At 38.4% G+C, this 17,968-nt stretch overlaps 1 protein-coding gene across 1 annotated transcript in view; it reads left to right on the top strand.

Moving 5' to 3' along the window:
• Nucleotides 1-17,968, top strand: part of LOC103155363 (protein diaphanous homolog 2-like) — a gene marked incomplete at its 5' end in the record, with an annotated part of 266,071 nt that overhangs the window by 212,594 nt on the left and 35,509 nt on the right. The window contains one exon of the mRNA XM_007577025.2: nucleotides 17,535-17,636. Coding sequence (XP_007577087.2) covers nucleotides 17,535-17,636 — 102 coding nt within the window. The remainder of the gene's footprint in view (nucleotides 1-17,534; nucleotides 17,637-17,968) is intronic.

The following is a 17,968-nucleotide window of genomic DNA, read 5'->3' on the forward strand; positions in this document are numbered from 1 at the left end:
CTTAATATGCGTGCATATCAGGCTGGTGCAGTGCTGTGGAGGTACACCTGAATGAAATCTGAAACTGCTGGGCCAGGTGCTTGCTTTCCCCCCCTGGGAGCGCCAGGACCGGAGGGTTCGGGAGCGGGTTGGGGATTGAAGTCCTACAGGATGGTGTTGATTGTGGGAGGTGTGAGAACTCGTGTGCAAACACCTGGTTATCTAAAAAAGACTGCTATGCAATTATCTGCATCCTATAATTTATGTGCAGCTTGGATGTGTTCCACGTTTATTTTCTGTCGAGGAGTTTATATTTTTGGAGAAATCCGGCAAAGATTTAAATTTGAAAATTGAAATCCAGTCAATTTCTTCTTTTACTTATTTCTGCAAAAATTGATTTTCCATTTAGATTTGGAATATGAAAATACACTGAGCTGAAAGAATTTGACCCTGCCTCTGAACAAAGTTAACGCTGAACTTCTTTTCTACCACAGAACGAAGTTAAATATTCTTTACATGCACCCCTATGTTGTATTCTTCACATGAAGTGTTAGTCAAACTCTCTGCTCAAGTTTCCTCGGTTGCTTAACACACTTTAGATTTCCATCATAGTTGATGGCGCTCTTTAACATTTCTATGAGGGAGGGAAACGTGAAGTAACCCATTTGTCAGTAACGGGTTGGTTACCATGCTCTATACAAGAAAATGTTGGATAATTTCAGCATTTTCTCAGGCATCATTGAAAGAACAACTAGATTTGTGTTTCCATTTGGTGCCCTTATACCAAACCGAGTCAGTAAGACGCGATTGATCCAACATCTGGTATTGAATCAAGATATTTCTGGTTCTAACTTCTCAAAATAAAATAAAAAGTTGTGTAAATGTTGTAATCAAACCATAATTTAAATGTTCAGTTTTTTTCAGCTTCTTTTTATTCAGGCATGCAGTGTTGATGTGTTGAAATCACTTATTCCTTGATCCTGAGCATGTGACAGAATATTGGTATTTTTCATTCATTCTTTCAAATGGAGTCACTTAGAAGCTTTTATAAAGTTTTTTTGAAGTCAGAATTCCTCCAGTTTCTTCACTCATCTGGCTCATTTTGTGCTGCAGATTGTGCACTCCTCTCCTCTCTTACTGCCCCAGCATTACTGCAAAAATCTGTGCGAACAAAGCAAATGTTGACCACACTGAAAAAAATAATAGGAGATGTTGTTTTTTTCTGCAAGATTGTAGAATCCTTTCAAGGTGTAAACATGTTTTTTTTTCTTTTATTTGTTCAGCTGCAGAAATCACTGCTTCCCTCCTCAAGGTTTTTAAATGGGTGTCTTATGGCAAAGTGTGCACCTTAATGTAAACCAGACACTGTGAAATAGTTGCAAGCACGCATTTTGCTGCAGAACGTGTTGATGCACATGGACAGATTTCTTCAGTGGAGCCCATCAGTTCAGAGGCCGGCGCTTAAGAGGATGAACCATTCAGAGCACCAAATTGCTTAAGTGATGTACTTACATGTCTGAGCACCACAAACCCTGCCTTTTAGAGCCGTAATGACAGTATTTTAGTTGCTGTGGTTTCAAAATAGTGATATCTTAAAAGCATGATTGCTGTTAGAATATGACTTATTTAGAAGTAGCAGAAGGCGGTAAACTGTTAAACAGTGTGCTACGTGAATTGCTTGGCAGGTTCTCGGTGAGAGTGGACATTTTCCCTCTCAAATGGCATCACCGTGTCTTTATTTCAAAGTGATGAATAAGTCATCGGCTTTGTTCTCCAAGCTTTATTGGGCATTTAAAGAGAGGTCCATGAAATAAACAGATTGTTGCCATTGCCGTTTATTGTCCACGTTTATCTGTTTCCCCTTTTTCTTACATTTTTACCTACTTATGTTCTCTTTGCAGCTGGAGAAATGTCATTATATTTTTTTTTTTCCACCACCTATCTTGTACAATATGTCTGGGTAAGATTCTAGTTTTTAGTCAGCATGTGAGCACTTACACTTGAACGTGTCAGAAGGAAATTGGAACATCTATAAAATCCGACAACTAAAAAGCTTTGCCGAAGGTAAACATCTGCTGCTACAGGTATCTGTATTTATCTGCTGTTTATGGCAATTAGGGATGGAACTGTGGAACATTCCTAAAAGTCACATTGATTCTTCTTATTGTTGGTTGAAGCCTTTTTGTTCGATTTCACAATCGGTTGTGTGCGGAGAGCTTCCGTACTCCCGTTCTGTCTGTTGGTCTATGACAGAAAGAAAGAGTTGTGGCGTTGAAGACAGACGGGCTAAGATGAAGATTAATGCATGTTTCAGGGAGGGTTAGAGATTGTGGTAAGGAGGGCTCACTTCCGAGTAAATGAAAGAACAGAAGTCCCTGGGATCATCTGATGCTGTCGAACAGGTATTCACTTTTCATGAATTCTTTCCTTTCATCTTTAGGAGATACTGAGCTGCTTAAAGCACCATAGCTGTGAGGGCTTGGTTTTGATCAGTGCACCGTTTTATTTTAAAAAGTATGTGCTTTCAAAGTGACAATTATTATGGAATCTAACGTGCAAAAATATTGATCTGTCTCGGAGTTATCACATTTCACCATGCTGTAAGCCTTAATGTTTATTTAGATTTTTTTTTAATATACCAACACAAAGTAGTACATGTTTGTGAAGATTGAAAAAAGATATATAGATGTTTACTTTTTTTCTTACAAAGGAAAATCTAGCAAGAGGGCTGTAATTGTACTGAAATAAAGTCTTATCCTTAGCAGAATCTTTACCGATTTAAAAGCTGTATTTTGCTTTGGATCTTATTTTTGGGTTATCACAGTAAAGGGGACTGAATCTAAATGCACACTTTTCAGTAGAGATGTACAAAAAATTGTGATTATAACTACAAACGTCAATGTATTTTACTGGAACTCTTTGCGACAGACTAACACAGAGTGGTCCATAATTGTGAGGCACAACGAAAAGGATGCAAACATAAAAGTTTCCATGGACATAAAAGTCCAAACATAAAAGTAGACAGGTAACAATTGTGGGTAGTTTTTGTAAAGTTTTGACCTGCAGATACAATATATAGCTGATTCCAGTTTCAATTCATAAGTTTATTCAGAAAAATATTATTTTGTTGGCCTTTCTGCTATTCATATTAGGAGCACTTGATCAAATGATTAAGAGGCTGACATTTTATTTACTCTTTAGTATTTTATGCAGGTGGTTAGTGTGGCCAGCATTGCCTAAATAAATGTGTAATCCTATACACTCAAGGTCCTGATCAAATCCAGCATCCATGACCAGCAAATGGAAGTTGAAAGAAACAAACGTTGCTGTAAGTTTTCCAGTCTTCCTGTTATCCAATAAACGTTTTGCTCTCTTGCTCTCTGAAAGCCTGAATGAACTTCAGACATATCTCAACATAGAAAATGCACTTTCCTTCAGCCTTGACTTCAACTTGAACACCTCACTGTTACTGAATTTAGCTCATGCTGAATTTTCTTCCTGCATTGGAAACTTCCACACAGATGAGTGAAACCAGGGCCCCATCTGTTTACTTAGTGTGGTGGTTCACTGAACGGTATCACTTTTGTTGCATTTCTCCTGTCAAGTGTTGCATTGTATTGTATTTTCTCTTTTGCTCCTATATAAATTTGCGTGAACCCAGTTGCTATTAGCTAATATCCGTAGCAAAAACCTGTGTGTAATCTCATCACTACAAAAATATAATAAATCCTTTGAAAGCCTCAGAGGTTTGAGAACATCACCATGTATTCCCTGCAACATATTATGTGACTGTTACAGAAGATAACTTGCACATTATTTATAGTGCATTCTCCATGCCCTTACTAGTAAAGTGTGTTTTTATTAGCTTTTCTGATTTCATTGCGGTAAAACCAGGTGTTGGTATTTCAGCATATTTTTTTCCCCCCTATGGCACCCATACCAGACCCAGAGTTAGAAATGCAGAAGAAAAGAAATAAAATATTTAAGTGACAAAAAAGAAAGCGCACCTCCAGGCAATTCACAACAGCTTTTTGTACAGTTAAAATGGCCTGCTGTAGTACCAGTATCCCAGTTGATGGTGTAATTTGAGGGTAATTACCAAAATTCGAGGTCAGCAGTATGGTGTAGACTTCACATCACAGGGGACATTACAGAGAAAATCGCTCTGTGCCCCGACACCAAGCCCCCCTTACCCCCGTGAGTCTTGTAGTACTCATCCAGACAGCGAGGGAACAGCAAGACTTAAACACATCATAGGCAGCCTGCTAGGAGGTGGGCTGTACTTTAATGGTTTGTGCCCGAAACTCCATAGGTAGCCCCAGAATTTCTCAGCAGCATAAATGGAAAAAAAACAAAAAAAAACAAAAAACAGATGCAGTTTCTGTGTTGTCTGCAGTGTCACCAACTAATCCTTTCTTATACACTCCCAGTTTTTTACTCATCACAGCAAAACCTGCAGTTATATGTCATCAAGCTTAACTTCCTTTTCTTATTGAATACACAGTTATCTAATTGCAATTGTTATCACATTACCAGTATGTGCAATATCACAATACCAAATTACTGCTTGAATGCAAGACATGGTAGATAAATACAAAGCGAAGGACATGAATTTATGCTCTGCATGCAATAATACATGTTGTCAGATGAAGTTTTAACTGCACTTGATCTACAGAAGCTGTAACTATATAACAATTATCCTGGTAAATAACCCTAATATTATATATACCTAATACAAAAACCATTTACTAGAGAGTAGCTTGTGTTTTAGTACATCACTGCAAACACCAGCCTAAGTGTATGTTTTTCTTGTCCTCATGTTTCAATGTATCACACTTGAAGGGTCTTGTAAAAGCATTCCTACCTTGTTCCCTTTTTCTTTTCTTCTTTTTTTTTTTGGTTTATTGACCCCTTACTGTGAATTGGAACGAAGATCGCACATACTTTTCTAAATGTTTAAAGAAATAAAAATGTGGAAAGTGAGCTGCGCATTCGTTTCAGCCACCTTTACTCCGATTTAGATGTCCAGCTGTGTGTAGTTTAATCTCAGTATAAATCCAGATATTCTGTGAAGGCATCCAAGGTTTGTTGGAGAACATTAGTGAGCCCTAAATCTAGTAGAAAATTTGTGGAAAGACGTAAAAATCAATTTTCAGGCACTCTGGCCTGACTGAGATTGAACTATTTTGCAAAGAATGAGCAATGTTTATTTTCTATTAAAAAATATTCAAAACCATTCATCATTTTTTTTCTTCTATTTCACAATTATGCATCATTCTGTGTTGGTCCGGTGCATAAAATCAACTTGAATTTTTAGGTTGTAATTTAAAGAAAGCCTAAGAAATATGAATTCTTTTGCAAGGTAAGTCTTAGAACATTCTGTTGCAACTCTATTACTGAACTCTTTGATTAAAATTGAGCAAATTCATTCCATTATTTTCTGAAACATATTAGTTGTTACATATCCACATTACCACTAAATGAACATAAGTTAATATTCTTTTCTGTCATATAATATGTCAGCGCCAAAGTCACAGTTGTCAGTAGCTCGAGGATATAGACACATCGTCTTTGCAGCAGAGAGCCCACTTGGTTTTGTCAAAGTGAAAAACAGCTACTTCAAACATACGGAGTGCTGTAGCTACAAAAAAAAATGCATGAAGGGAGAAATGGCCACTCCAACTTTCAAGCAGGTGAGCAGCTTATCGTCTGTGGTTTTCAGAATTAAATGCAGTTCACAACAGAGTGCCTCTTCTTGCACTCCTAGTCTCCTTTCGGTGCTCTAGCTCCATCCGTAGATGCTGCATGGTGCATCTTTAATCAGGTCATGTCTGCTTTGACACCCTCGTGTCACCAGAACATGCTTCTCTGCAGCTGTGTAAAGAATAGTCGTCTGGAGGTGACACAATGAAAGCTTTTACTGGCTCAGCCACCAAGGAACCAATCCCATCTCTTTAAACGAGGTGCATGTTTGTATTTGCACATATATGGAAGGGACACTGCATGTATTTTAGTGGCAGATGTACTACCAGCTGTCTGTAATGCAATTCAGGACTTGGAATTATACTGTACATATCCGTCCCGGTGTTGATTGCCAAGGATAAGCCTATTGGTGCTAACAAGCATGAAGTCGAGCTGCCAGCAAGAGAAAAAGTCATTTCCCCCTCCTCTTGTCCTCATCTCTCAGGAAACCTTGACATTTTCCAGCACAGAAATGTGAAGTATTTCTTAAGTCCTTTCACGCCTCAGTAGACAAATTGGATCAACCTATCGGTTAACCTTCACGAGAAGAAGAGATAATACTTGAGAGCACATTTCTTAAAAAATATAAGCATGGATGTCTTTTCCTTGTTTGACAACCTTTCATGCACCACTTTACTTAGACACACCTGCTTGTTTGATTTGTTAAAATATAAATGAATCCATTTTTCAGGATTCCTTACATAGGCAAAAGCCAGTGACTCTCTTCATACTGAGCATCTCCTGAAGTGCCAATGAATGGACTCCAGTGGAGCTCTTATGGTCTGCTGTGATTTCAATTAAGTCTTGTCAGTAAAAACTGTGTAACCTGTTTAGGTCCCAGTTCTATATATGTGAGCTGCTGGTTTGGCAGATCTTCATTTGTTGAGTTAGGACAATATTTGGCTAAGTCAACAACTCACTGGGTTGTTATGTCTAGGCCTGGGTTGGTAACGTTACAGAGGCACACCAAAAACCAAAGAAGCACCAGCCACTACACTTTTTAGGGTGTAAGTGATCATTTTGCATCTGGGAAGCTAGAATTGCTATTCTAATTCAACATTTCTGCATTAGGTAAGATAATTATGTTTATATAGCACATTTTCAGCTACAAGGCAATTCAAAGTGCTTTACATGAGTTAAAATTACGCTTTGGTAGCTTTTCCATTAAACTAAACTTTTCTTATTCTTGGTTCACATGGCAACATTTTGAAATTATTGGATGATTTTCAAAACCACACACATGACAATAAAAATTCAGACATAATAACAGGAGTGGTCCAACAGTGTGTGGTGTACAACCACTTAGCCAAAACAATACAACTCACTGGGACGGATTTTACTCACAAACATTCAAATGTCAGAGGGAAAATCTCGCAAACCTCTCGAGATCGAATGTGAGTTCAGAGCTGACGAGGAAGAAGCAATACCAGTAGTTTGTGGCCTATTTTTAACAGAGAAAAACAAAAAGACAAAAATCCACCTGACTTTCTGGCGCACCACAGCAGTTCTTTTGTCTTATGTATTTATAATTTCCCCTCGTATTTCCGCCACCTTACTTTCTGATTGGCTACACATCATATTCAGCGGATTGTGGCCTTGCTCATCATCAGGGAACATCCCACACACTGGAATATTGGGCGACGACAATCAATATGACGGACATCCCACAATTTGATAAAAAGTGGTCCTGACGTCCTTCCAATGAGTCTAGATCACTGAATGTCTTAAGAATAAATTTATAGCCATCATGATAATCAGAGTATCCCTCAAATAGTCAGAAAGGGAAGAACAGGTCAAAAATCAACGTGATGATTTAGCAGAACTTTCCAACAGCATTTATTTGCCTCCAGCAGTTTCATTTGTTAAAGAATCACTTCATGGTGCCAGTTCTCTTCCAAGCTACTTCCACCGACCCAACCATTAAGATCCTGGAAAAAAAATGGAATTACTCCTGTTCTGTTACTTCATGTTTGTGTTTGAATGCCTAAAATCCTATTTTATGGACTCTGACTGGGCAATAAATCAATCTGTTTGTGTGCAACTTTCCATTAGCATCAACATTGCTTGTGTTTTTTTTTTTGTTTTTTTTTTCTAAAACCTTGGTTAAAGTGGCTCTTCAAATCAGGTCCAAAAATGCGGGCTAGTCTTTTCTTTTTATGCACATAAGTATGTCCTTCTACAGTTTTACTTGTATCTTTCGGAGGTTCTGAGCACAACTTCTGCCATTGTGAAGATACAACCGTAATTTGGTCCAAGTTGCTCAAATCCTTGCTGGCTTGCACAATTATTCTGTTTCAATGCATCAACTTCAAGGACAAAATGTTCTCCTGCTGCCCTTTCTTTCCCATCCTCTGTCAGGTGTCATTGTAATGGGAAAATCTGTATTTTTTTCACATCACCTGTCTGTGGCCATCATGTTACGGCTCGTCGACTTGCTGCATACCAATTTGTCTGTCAAACAGAAATATAGCCAAACAAACAATGATGCAAAATGACAAAAATGCAAATAGAAATATGTTGTTGTGTTGTTGTTTTTTTTTCTTTCTTTCTGGTTGAGCTATTTTTATACTAACATAATAAATAAGCTATACAGGGACAAGAGCTTAATTTCAAATGAAAGGCAGGGGGTAAGGAATAACAGTCTTCTGTAAAAGAAAAGCAGGCCATATTATGTTCTGCCAGCTGACAATTGTAAAAAAAAAAAAAAAAATGCGGCTCTGTCAGATGAATCCAAAAGTAGGACAAGCACTGAACACACAAAACTCATGCTGCTTTTTGCTCCTGTAACAGATGGTATAAATGACAAGACTTTTATTTAATCATTTGCAAATAATTTAAAGGACGTATTTTTAGAACATTTTCTATTAGGCTTTCAAAAAGTCATGGAAGTTTGCTTTGCATATTTAAACATGTAGTGTAACTTGCATATTAATTATTACATTTTTTACTGCTATACCACACACACATATATTAGCTACAATCATACCTAATCAAAGGGTAAAATACGATGAGAACCATTTTTGGTCATAGCTGCAATATCTGATTTGCTGCATCTGATACTGTGACACATATGTAGTGTGAAAGGCATATTCAACCTTTGGCACTCATGAAAAATATGTCTTGCTTATCCAGTGATCAACTTGTGTATGCTGCAGTGTTGACTGATGCCAGATTATTTTTCCAAGCTAATGTGTTTTCCTACAACACTAGTGACTGTTGTATATGTGTCACTTTAAATCAATTAAATGTACAAGAATTGGAGAAGTACATGAAAAGGCATCTTGTCCAAATAATGTAAAAAGTAATTTCTGTAAACTCCTTTTTGTTTCCTTATACAGTGATAAAGTTTTTGTTTCCATTATTAAAGGAGCAGACATTGCACTCTGCTGGTAGTCTGTCCTAATGTATTAAAGCCCCTTTCAAAATACTAACATAGCTTCTGGACATGTCTTGACCCGGACATGTCCCTTGATTGAAGTAGGGAATGTGTTTTGTGTATACCTGTGTCCCAAATGCACCTTGAATGATGGCAGACCTTTTCAGTTAGACCACTGTGGCACATAAAAGATGCTGTTGATGTTGTTTTGTCTTCTGAGTTTTAGAGGTGTCTGGGAAAAAGAGTGCAAGACGACTGACACCAACCGGAGTGAAGTGTAGCAAGATGATGTTTGCACTTTGGGTCACGTATTTGTTACATTGGCATCATTGCGTAAATATTGTGAAAGGAAATTTTGACATTAAATTTACGCGGCTGTTATGTAGGAGGTAGGTATGGTATGTCACAGTTCTATCTCTTTCTTTAAAATTCTTTGAGTGTTGAACTCAGTTGGGTAAGTCTCCGTAAAAAGATCGCCTACAGATATCTTTTGCTGCATCTTGTGTAAAGTTTACTGCCAGATCACATGCACATTTTAAAATATCTTCAGCCTCACCAAGTACACTCTGAACCCTCTCCTTGGGCTTGAACTTGCGTATCATTGGCTTGGGAGAGGTAATAAAGACCAGAGGGACCTCAGTAATTTCGACAGTTATCTAGGGAGCAACCTTACCCTCAAATCTCTGCTGAAATTCTCATCATATTGACACGGCCCCACCTTTACTGCTGCCTCCTGAATGCTCAAGGCTGGGCTGCATGGCGGGGGTCTTAACGGACACCAGGTGCAGCCGATCGGACCGACAACTAGCGCCTTCCCACCAGCGCTCCAGCACAATGGGTCACAATGAGCTGCTTTGGTACAACCAGAGAACAGTTTCCTAGAACTGATTGGCTGTCAGGCTCAATCCATTCGCTGCCCCCAGGAGCATGTCTCCATGACCAATTTAGGAGGCAGAGGCAGAGTCAGAGCCTTCCCACACTCCCTTTGCCTTTGAGAGAGAGAACAACGGCCTTATGTCGATGTGAGCTGATTAAACATAGTTGTTAAAAGGGTGTGCCAAGCTTCAGGTCATTGGCAGTCCTCAGTTATTGATTTATGTCTTTTTTTTCCCCCCTCAAATATTTGTTTATTGTTGACATTCTGTCTCTAAGTTTCTTTGCTGTTTATTTTTTTTATTTCTAAATTTCTTGGCAAAAGAATACAAAAAGAGTCAAGAACTCCTTTAAAAAAAAAAAGAACTATCATACAATACAAACTAAATCTATTAACTTTGGTGAAGTTTGTAATCAATTTGTTACATCCTGTCCAAAAAAAAAAAAAAATTACTTGAAATATAAATAAGCACATTGGGTCATAACCCTCATATTTCTGCTCACATTCCTCCAATTTTTTACCTAAGAAATGTATCATTTTTACAGGAAACTCGCTGTGTTCTGGAATCCTTCTCCCTTCACTCTTGGAATAGAAATGGGAGGGTCACTAAGGGAGATCTGTGCTGTCTCAATTAGAAGAGGAGGCGTTTTTCTCACTGGGCTCTGCTCCAAGCCCAGCTGTGCACCTTCCACCGTGGGCTGAGCCGCTCCCTGCATACTGAAGACATTACTGGCCACAGGTCAAAGTGTCACTCAGTGGGACTCATCCTGCTTCCTGTATACGCACCTTGTATTCATAGATGAACAGAACCAGATGCTTGTACAGAGGAATCTGATTACAGATACATGTGACTGAAGCTCACTGGACAATTTGAGTCATGATTATTGTTATTATTATCACTAGGCCCTACTTCACTGTGTTATCTTTAGGCGAGATAATTATTTCATAGTTGGCAGCATCCACTTTTTTATGGTTCACCTCGACATGGGGGCAGTATGATTGAAATTTTAGGGGGAAGGAACAACTTGTATACTTCATGTATCACTTTTAAAACTTTTCTACATGAACAAACTCAAGACATATTTTGAGGGAAATGTGTGGAGGGAAAAACACAGATGAGGCAACTAAAAGTTAGCCAAAAAGTTCATTTTACATCTTGAATGTCAAACTTGGTCAACCACTGCATAACACTCTTGACAAAAGTAATAATAGACTCAAGCTTGAATTTGAGTTTGATGATTTAATTAGTGAGGAGATCTGCTTAAGTCACTTGGAGACCCAACAACTGGCACCCTACAGAAAAATGTAAAAGCCCTGTTTGTCACAAGGCCTTCTTGTTTGTATTTCATCACTCTGACATATAACTACGAGAAAATTGTTAGTGGAAACCCTCAAATTTTGGCCTTAAAATCTCACTCAAGCTGGTTGTGGAAACTTGGAGAAAGAAAATCTGTCACAGCTGAAACTAAGCAGTTCAGCTAAATGAGATGAGCTATCTGTTTAGCGTGATCTATGCACAGCAGCAGACGATTTTACTGATATACTATATACAAAACTTAGAAACCGCTGTAAATTAGCATTTTTTTTCTTAGTCGATAAAATTTGTGCTCTTAAGAAACCGCTGTAACCCTCTCTTTGGTCCAACTTTTATGTAACTCTCTCTTTAAGTTATCGCTAACCCTCCCCCTTTTCCTGAACAGATGATTCTAGTAGTAAAAGTAGTTGCTTTATCTCTTTTCTGCGTTGCCAGTAAGCGGTCACAGTCATGCACAACAATATCCGACTGCACATCTATCTCATGTGTCAGCATCTCCATAAGCTACTCCTTGTTTTTTAGGAAGGTGCATCTAAAAATTGTTTTAAATTAACTGATCTGCTTTCCATGAAAAGGCCTTTTTTTATTCAATGTGGTTTATAGGTCCTCTAATATTTATTTGGCCTTTTACTTTAATAGGAGCTATATGGGTTTTTTTTTTATTGTGAAAATTTGTATTCAGCAAGTGGTGATACAGAAAGTCATATGCTTCTCCATGTTTGGTATTCCCTTTCGGGGCTCCTGGTTTGCCAAGATGACAGGAAAATAATTAATTTCCAGTCTGAATCAGTAGGGGAACGGTTGCCCTTTTTCCGAGTGGGCGTGTTCGTTTAGCAACCAAGACAGTGGGAGGAGTGGACCAGCTATATATCCACTCATCAGATTGATTTCAAGGTTAAGAGAAAAACCTCCGTTTAAAGAAACTCAACATAAAAAATTACCAACCAGATTCTTGTTCAAAGTGCTTTCATGCTTTTACATATTTATTTTTATTCTGCATTTAGTCGGCGTTGTCTTTTTAGCTGTTCGTGTTTTAGCCTACATGCATAAAAACATGTATATTAATGAAGTCAAGCTCTGTGGAACTGGTATTTTCTTGGCAGAGGGCAGTGACTTTTCTTCAGCATCCATCTCCGTCAGACAGCCTGGCAGATTTCCAGTAGCTAAATCCTCAGCATGAGTCCCTGACATGGAGGACGGGGCCCATGTTTGCAGGCAGATTGCACATTTGAAGGAATAAATTGCTTCGAAGAAGCCAGACTCCACATTGTCTGTTCCACTCTGTGTTCCTTTGCCTTTAAATATGTTAGTTGAAGACCTGTCATTTGCAGTTTTCTGTTATTTCTTTTCAAGGCCTGTTCATTTTCTGGTGCCTGGTGGCGGGGCTCAGCCGAGGAGTCTGTCCGGAAGTGAACATGTGGTAGTGTTTAGCTTCCTAATGCCCTGGGTTTTATGGACGTCTTGAGGGAGATATCTCATGGAAGGCGACCAGGATAAGGAATCTGGGCCAGCAAACAGACTGGATGTCCAAGTGTTGGAGAACTCTTGTTATCATAGAGTTTCCTATGGGTGTACCTCAATCCAAGGCCCACAGAGATGAATACCAAATCGTCCTTAATAAGCCAAAATTGTTTTTTTTTTTTTTTTCCTGTCAAGCATTCATCTGTGTTTTCATTACAATTTAACAATTTGGTGACTCCCCTTGGCACAGACCAATCTTTAACCCCCCCAGATAATAAAATGTGTAACATTTATGCTCACCAGAAGCTTTTCTTCATGTATTTTTAAGTTTTTTGTTTTTTTTTCAATAGAGAACTTTTTTCTTTCCGTTTCTTAAAACACATCACCCTGACTCTAAAACTACGACTTGCTGTTTTATTATTGCATTTCTCTTTCCAAAAATATTTTTGACTTTATGTCTTTAGAAATAAAAAGATCTGGTTAAAGACTTTACACAATTGCAAGACAAAATAAAGTTCAAGAAATGAACACAACGATAAATACCCATGCCAATAGAAAAACTTGTATCCATTTGTGAAAACAAAAAAAAATATGTGTTCGCGTTTCAAATATTGCTTCAGTCTTTTATGTAAGCCCAGTGTTGTTTGCGTTGTGAACTGGATGCGTCAGCTTTCCTTTTCTTTTCAATCGGCATTTCCAATCATTTTGTTTGTGTCTGATAAATAATAAATTCATCCTAAAAGGCTTTGTTGGACACAAGGTTCCCAGATTTTTCCAGACTCAAGTGTGTCTCCATTGTGTGACTGCTGGGGGGGAGATTCTGCTAACAAATATGAGGGACAGCATTGTTTTCACAGTATTACATTTCAGCCTTTGGACGACTAGAAGAACACGTCTTAATATTGGCAAGGACTTCAGTCAGCTGTTGCGGACCTACGATGTCATTCGGGTTAAGCCTTTTAGGACTGAAGAAGCCTTAAAAAAAAGCATTTCCAAAGTTCTATTTCTACTAAAAAGAAAAACTTTCTCCTGAGTAGAGGATTTGTAGCAACTGCCTGCAAACTTCTGTGTTTTGTTTTCATTTCTAAAACTTTAAAAGCTTTTTTGTTGTGGCCAGCCATCTGGGTATATGCCACCTATATTCATCCTCTCCACACACCTGGGACTCTGACTAGTGTGGCAGCTTGAAATGTGTGCAAGCCCTCCAGGGCCCATCAGTCCACATGCAGCACTCAGAGGAAACACATGTGACTCGTGGCATAATTGAGTCAACCGGCAGAAAACTTTCGCGGCGGCCAGCCTTCTGATGCCAATTGTTCAACTCCCAGCAGGAGAGCTCTGAGATGTGTAGGTTAGCATCATAAATAATGGTTCATTATGGGTTTTAAAGGCACTCTCCTTAACTATGTGCAGCATGGGGGCCTTCAGGCAAGGGCGAACAGCAGAATACTGAGAGCACCCTGGTGAGAATGTAAAGTATCATCATGAGGGATTAAAGTTGCTGTACAGTAAATGGATAATAGAGAATGTAGATAATAATTTGTTATTAAAAGGAGCTGAATTTCCCCCTTTTAGCTCGACTTTAGATTGTTTAGGGTAATCACAAAACAAGTTTTATTTTGATTCCAAATCAAGGGGGTTATTAGTGCTTAGTCGTTTAGTAAATGTGAGAAATTTAAAGTTACTGTAATATTTTACTTGTTTCTGAGGGAAGTGCACCAATTGCAGTTTTCATGCCGATATTCAAAAAGCCTAACCTGCTGATATTTTATTTTTTTAAATACCTAATACTGTCAGGTATTATAAGGTCATAATACACCTTCTGTGTTACAATCTAATTTGATTGAAAAATACACATGAAACAGTACAAACTTTGTTTAACCGCACACTGTCACGCTGTCAAACATAAATGAAAAGCTTAGCGCATTGCTGCCCAAGTTATTAACCAAACCAAAAACATCTGTTCCTTTAGTGTTTCGTTTTTCACACCGTAAAAACAAAGAACTTGCACAACTGGTTAGACTGCAGACCTGCTTTGACCCTCTGCACAGAAATTAAGTGCGCAGCAGCATTTACCTTTTACAAAATCACAAAGTTTGAGGTCAGCTGAACAAAAACTAACTAAGCAACTTAAAGAACCTATGAACTGTCCTCAGTTTTGGTTTCCTCTTAGTGCAATGCAAAAAAAAAAAAAAAAATCCAAATGTAGCAGCTGGATATTAATTGTCTGTTTAAATGTAAATGAGAACGGTGGCACTTTCACATGTATGCATCTACTGATCCTCTAATACAAATCCTGTTTCTTGTGCACTCTTTTTTCCTTCCACTCAACTTTCTATGAGTCGGCTTGAATACAACATTCTGTGAATGGACAACTAATTTCATCGATTACATTTTGTGACTTTCCCTGCTGGTTGGTGGAAATCATCTGTTAAGACAACTGTGAAGTCAGTAGTCTTCCTACGATTGTGTAAACCATAAAAAATACTTTTTTTATTTAAAATGATCTTAAATGCTTATAAATGTAATATGTATAATATATAAATAATTGTCTTAATGTTGCAAGAACACAGTGTTTCTAAGGATCTGGTTTTTTGTTATCCTTTGGTTTAAGGAGTTGAAATAGTGAAATAACTGAATTTTTCAATGGTCTCCTGTTATTCTGAGGTGCCTTTGTGCAAGCAGATTGTTTTCTGCGTTGAAACACGCTGTCAAAATGACATAACAGGAAAGGGGAACCCCGTTGATTTAGTGGACCTCTGTTGGTATCTGGCAGCAAGCCTAGGCAGCAGCTCCTTTGGGTCCTGCAGGTCGCAGAATGCAGCTTTCGTTGGTAGGACTTGTTTTGACGCAGTCTGTGGGTGTTGATTTGGATTGAAATCTGATATGTTTAGAGGCCAGATAATCACTTGGCCCTTTGCCATTTCCCTTAAGCTGTTCCTGAGCAGTTTGGCTGTGTAGGAGGGAATGCTGAGGCCACTGGCAGGGAGTGTCTCCACAATGGATTAGTGTGCTCGCTCAGTCACGGTGTTGTTTCAATCTACCTAAATCAGAATGTTTTACTGGCTAACTTTTGTTCAACTTTAACTTAACTTTTTTTATATTTAAATGCCATACTTTGGATTCATTTTGGTCGAAGGATGGATCCTTTGATAAACTTTGACAACAACAGCAGAAACGGTTTGACACGCATCTCTCACGATGAATCATGCAATACGTGGGTTGCATTGTTCCTACATTTAATAATTAACCTGGATTTCCACATCTACTTGAAACACATTTCGATTCTCGTGTCCCTCCTCTCCCTGTGTAGCTTTTGTCAGAGAGGGAAAGCATGCAGCTCGCATTACAGTCAGATCTGGATTAAAGTCGGGGTCCTGACGTTTTGAGGGCTCCTGAAGGAGCATCTTAGCATTCTGACAAAAAAATAAATAAAAAAAAACATCTGAGACTATATCTTTCATCATTTTAAACCTACTTGCAATTTAGCATTGCTTAACACTGTAAACAACTACATCCCTGATGTGATATGTTGACAGTGCTCAGCAGAGTTAGGTAGCTGCCTTAAGCGTTCCTTCTTCTAGGTGCCCAGGAGATGTTGCCTCTTTGATTCTTTCTTCAAATATGCAAGCCAGCACTGAGGGAGCAGATTGTTTGTTCTAGATTTCCTCTGAGACTCCCACCTTGGGCTTAAACAGAGCAGTTGTGATGATTAGCAACAAAGTGTGCTTCCTCACAGAAACCGTCAGGGGAGAACGAAGGATCTAAGGAGTCTTCTTTCTCATATCGCTCCTTCTTTATTGTGGGAAATTAAACTTTCCTCAGTTCTGTAATTCTGCTTTAAAACGTTGTCCTGCCGCTGTCTACATGGACAAGTAGGCTTTTAGATAAACTTGATGTTATTTCAGGGTAAACACTGAAGAGTTTGTGCTGACAGGCTGTGTGGCAAGTCTGTTTATTTATTTTTGAATCAGTTTTGTGGACTGTATTCTTGGTGAACTTTGTCGGTTTTCTTGGATTTGAAGGGGGTAAACGGTTATTTTCATCAAACTTTGGAAGTAAATGTAATTCTTCAAAACAGACTCCACACCCCGGCAGTGATCCCGTTGTGACGACGAGGAGAACTTTATTTTACAAAATATTTGTACCTCATCTCCCAAATGCATCTGACTGTAACCACATTCCACATTTTGTAAATCTCCTCCAAACCTTTGAGTGAACTTTTATTTGCATTCCTGTCAGGGCGCAGGTTCTCCCAGTTCCCTGTGCACTTCTTTTCTATCACACGTTTTCTGTCGACCAAACGTCGAGTCCGTACGCTGAGATACATCATCGCCCTGTGAAAAGCATCTTCAGCTGCGTCTGTCTGCTGGACACCTGTCAATTCAAAAACATTTCTGTAATAAAAAGGTTTTTGTTTTAATTGGTCTTGCATGTAAAGCACTTTCAGAGAAAGTGCACTTTGTGTTTTCATTAATCCTACAGGACAATTATCAAAACTAACAGATAGTTGAAGTACTTTGTGACGAAATCTATCTCATCTTGTCTGTCTGCTCAGCATTTTTATGTTTATTCTATTCAGACATGTAGATTGATTAATTACACACAGTTCAATTCGACCATAATTATGGAACTATTCAGTCCAATTCAACTGATAATATGTCAATTAGTATAAAGGTTACCTGTAAGTAGACTTCATCTAGACATTACCTTTGCTGCAACCCACTGCATATCATGTAGCTGGCCAGTTGTTTTAAACTTTTTTTTTTCTTTTTTTTGTACTGCAGTGAAAAAAGATGTGAGTGATGAGACTGATGACCGAGTGCCACAGTTCAAGAAGAAGGCAAAGGAACTTCGTATCCTGGATCCCAAAACGGCGCAGAACCTCTGTAAGTATCCTTGGATTTCTGTTTGGTTCATGCAGCGTTCTTTACAATCGTCTTTCATCTCAGAAAGTTCAGTGCTTCTTTTTTTCTTTTTTTTTTCCACAATGCAGCTGTTTATATTCCCACGAGCAGGAAAAGGCAGCTGCTGGTGGGATAATAATAATAATAATAATAAAAAAAACTATTATAATAACGCCCTCTGTGTTAGGATAGTGAATTATTGAGCCCTTTCTGGGAACCTGAAGATGTTTTTGGCAATAATATAGCAGTCAAACTAAGTGCATATAGCTTTTTTCCAAGCCTTGTGTGTCAGATTATGCAAAGCAATTCTTAAC

This window comes from Poecilia formosa, unplaced genomic scaffold (genome assembly GCF_000485575.1).
Source record: "Poecilia formosa unplaced genomic scaffold, Poecilia_formosa-5.1.2 Scaffold423, whole genome shotgun sequence".
In the NCBI taxonomy this organism is placed as follows: Eukaryota; Metazoa; Chordata; class Actinopteri; order Cyprinodontiformes; family Poeciliidae; genus Poecilia; species Poecilia formosa.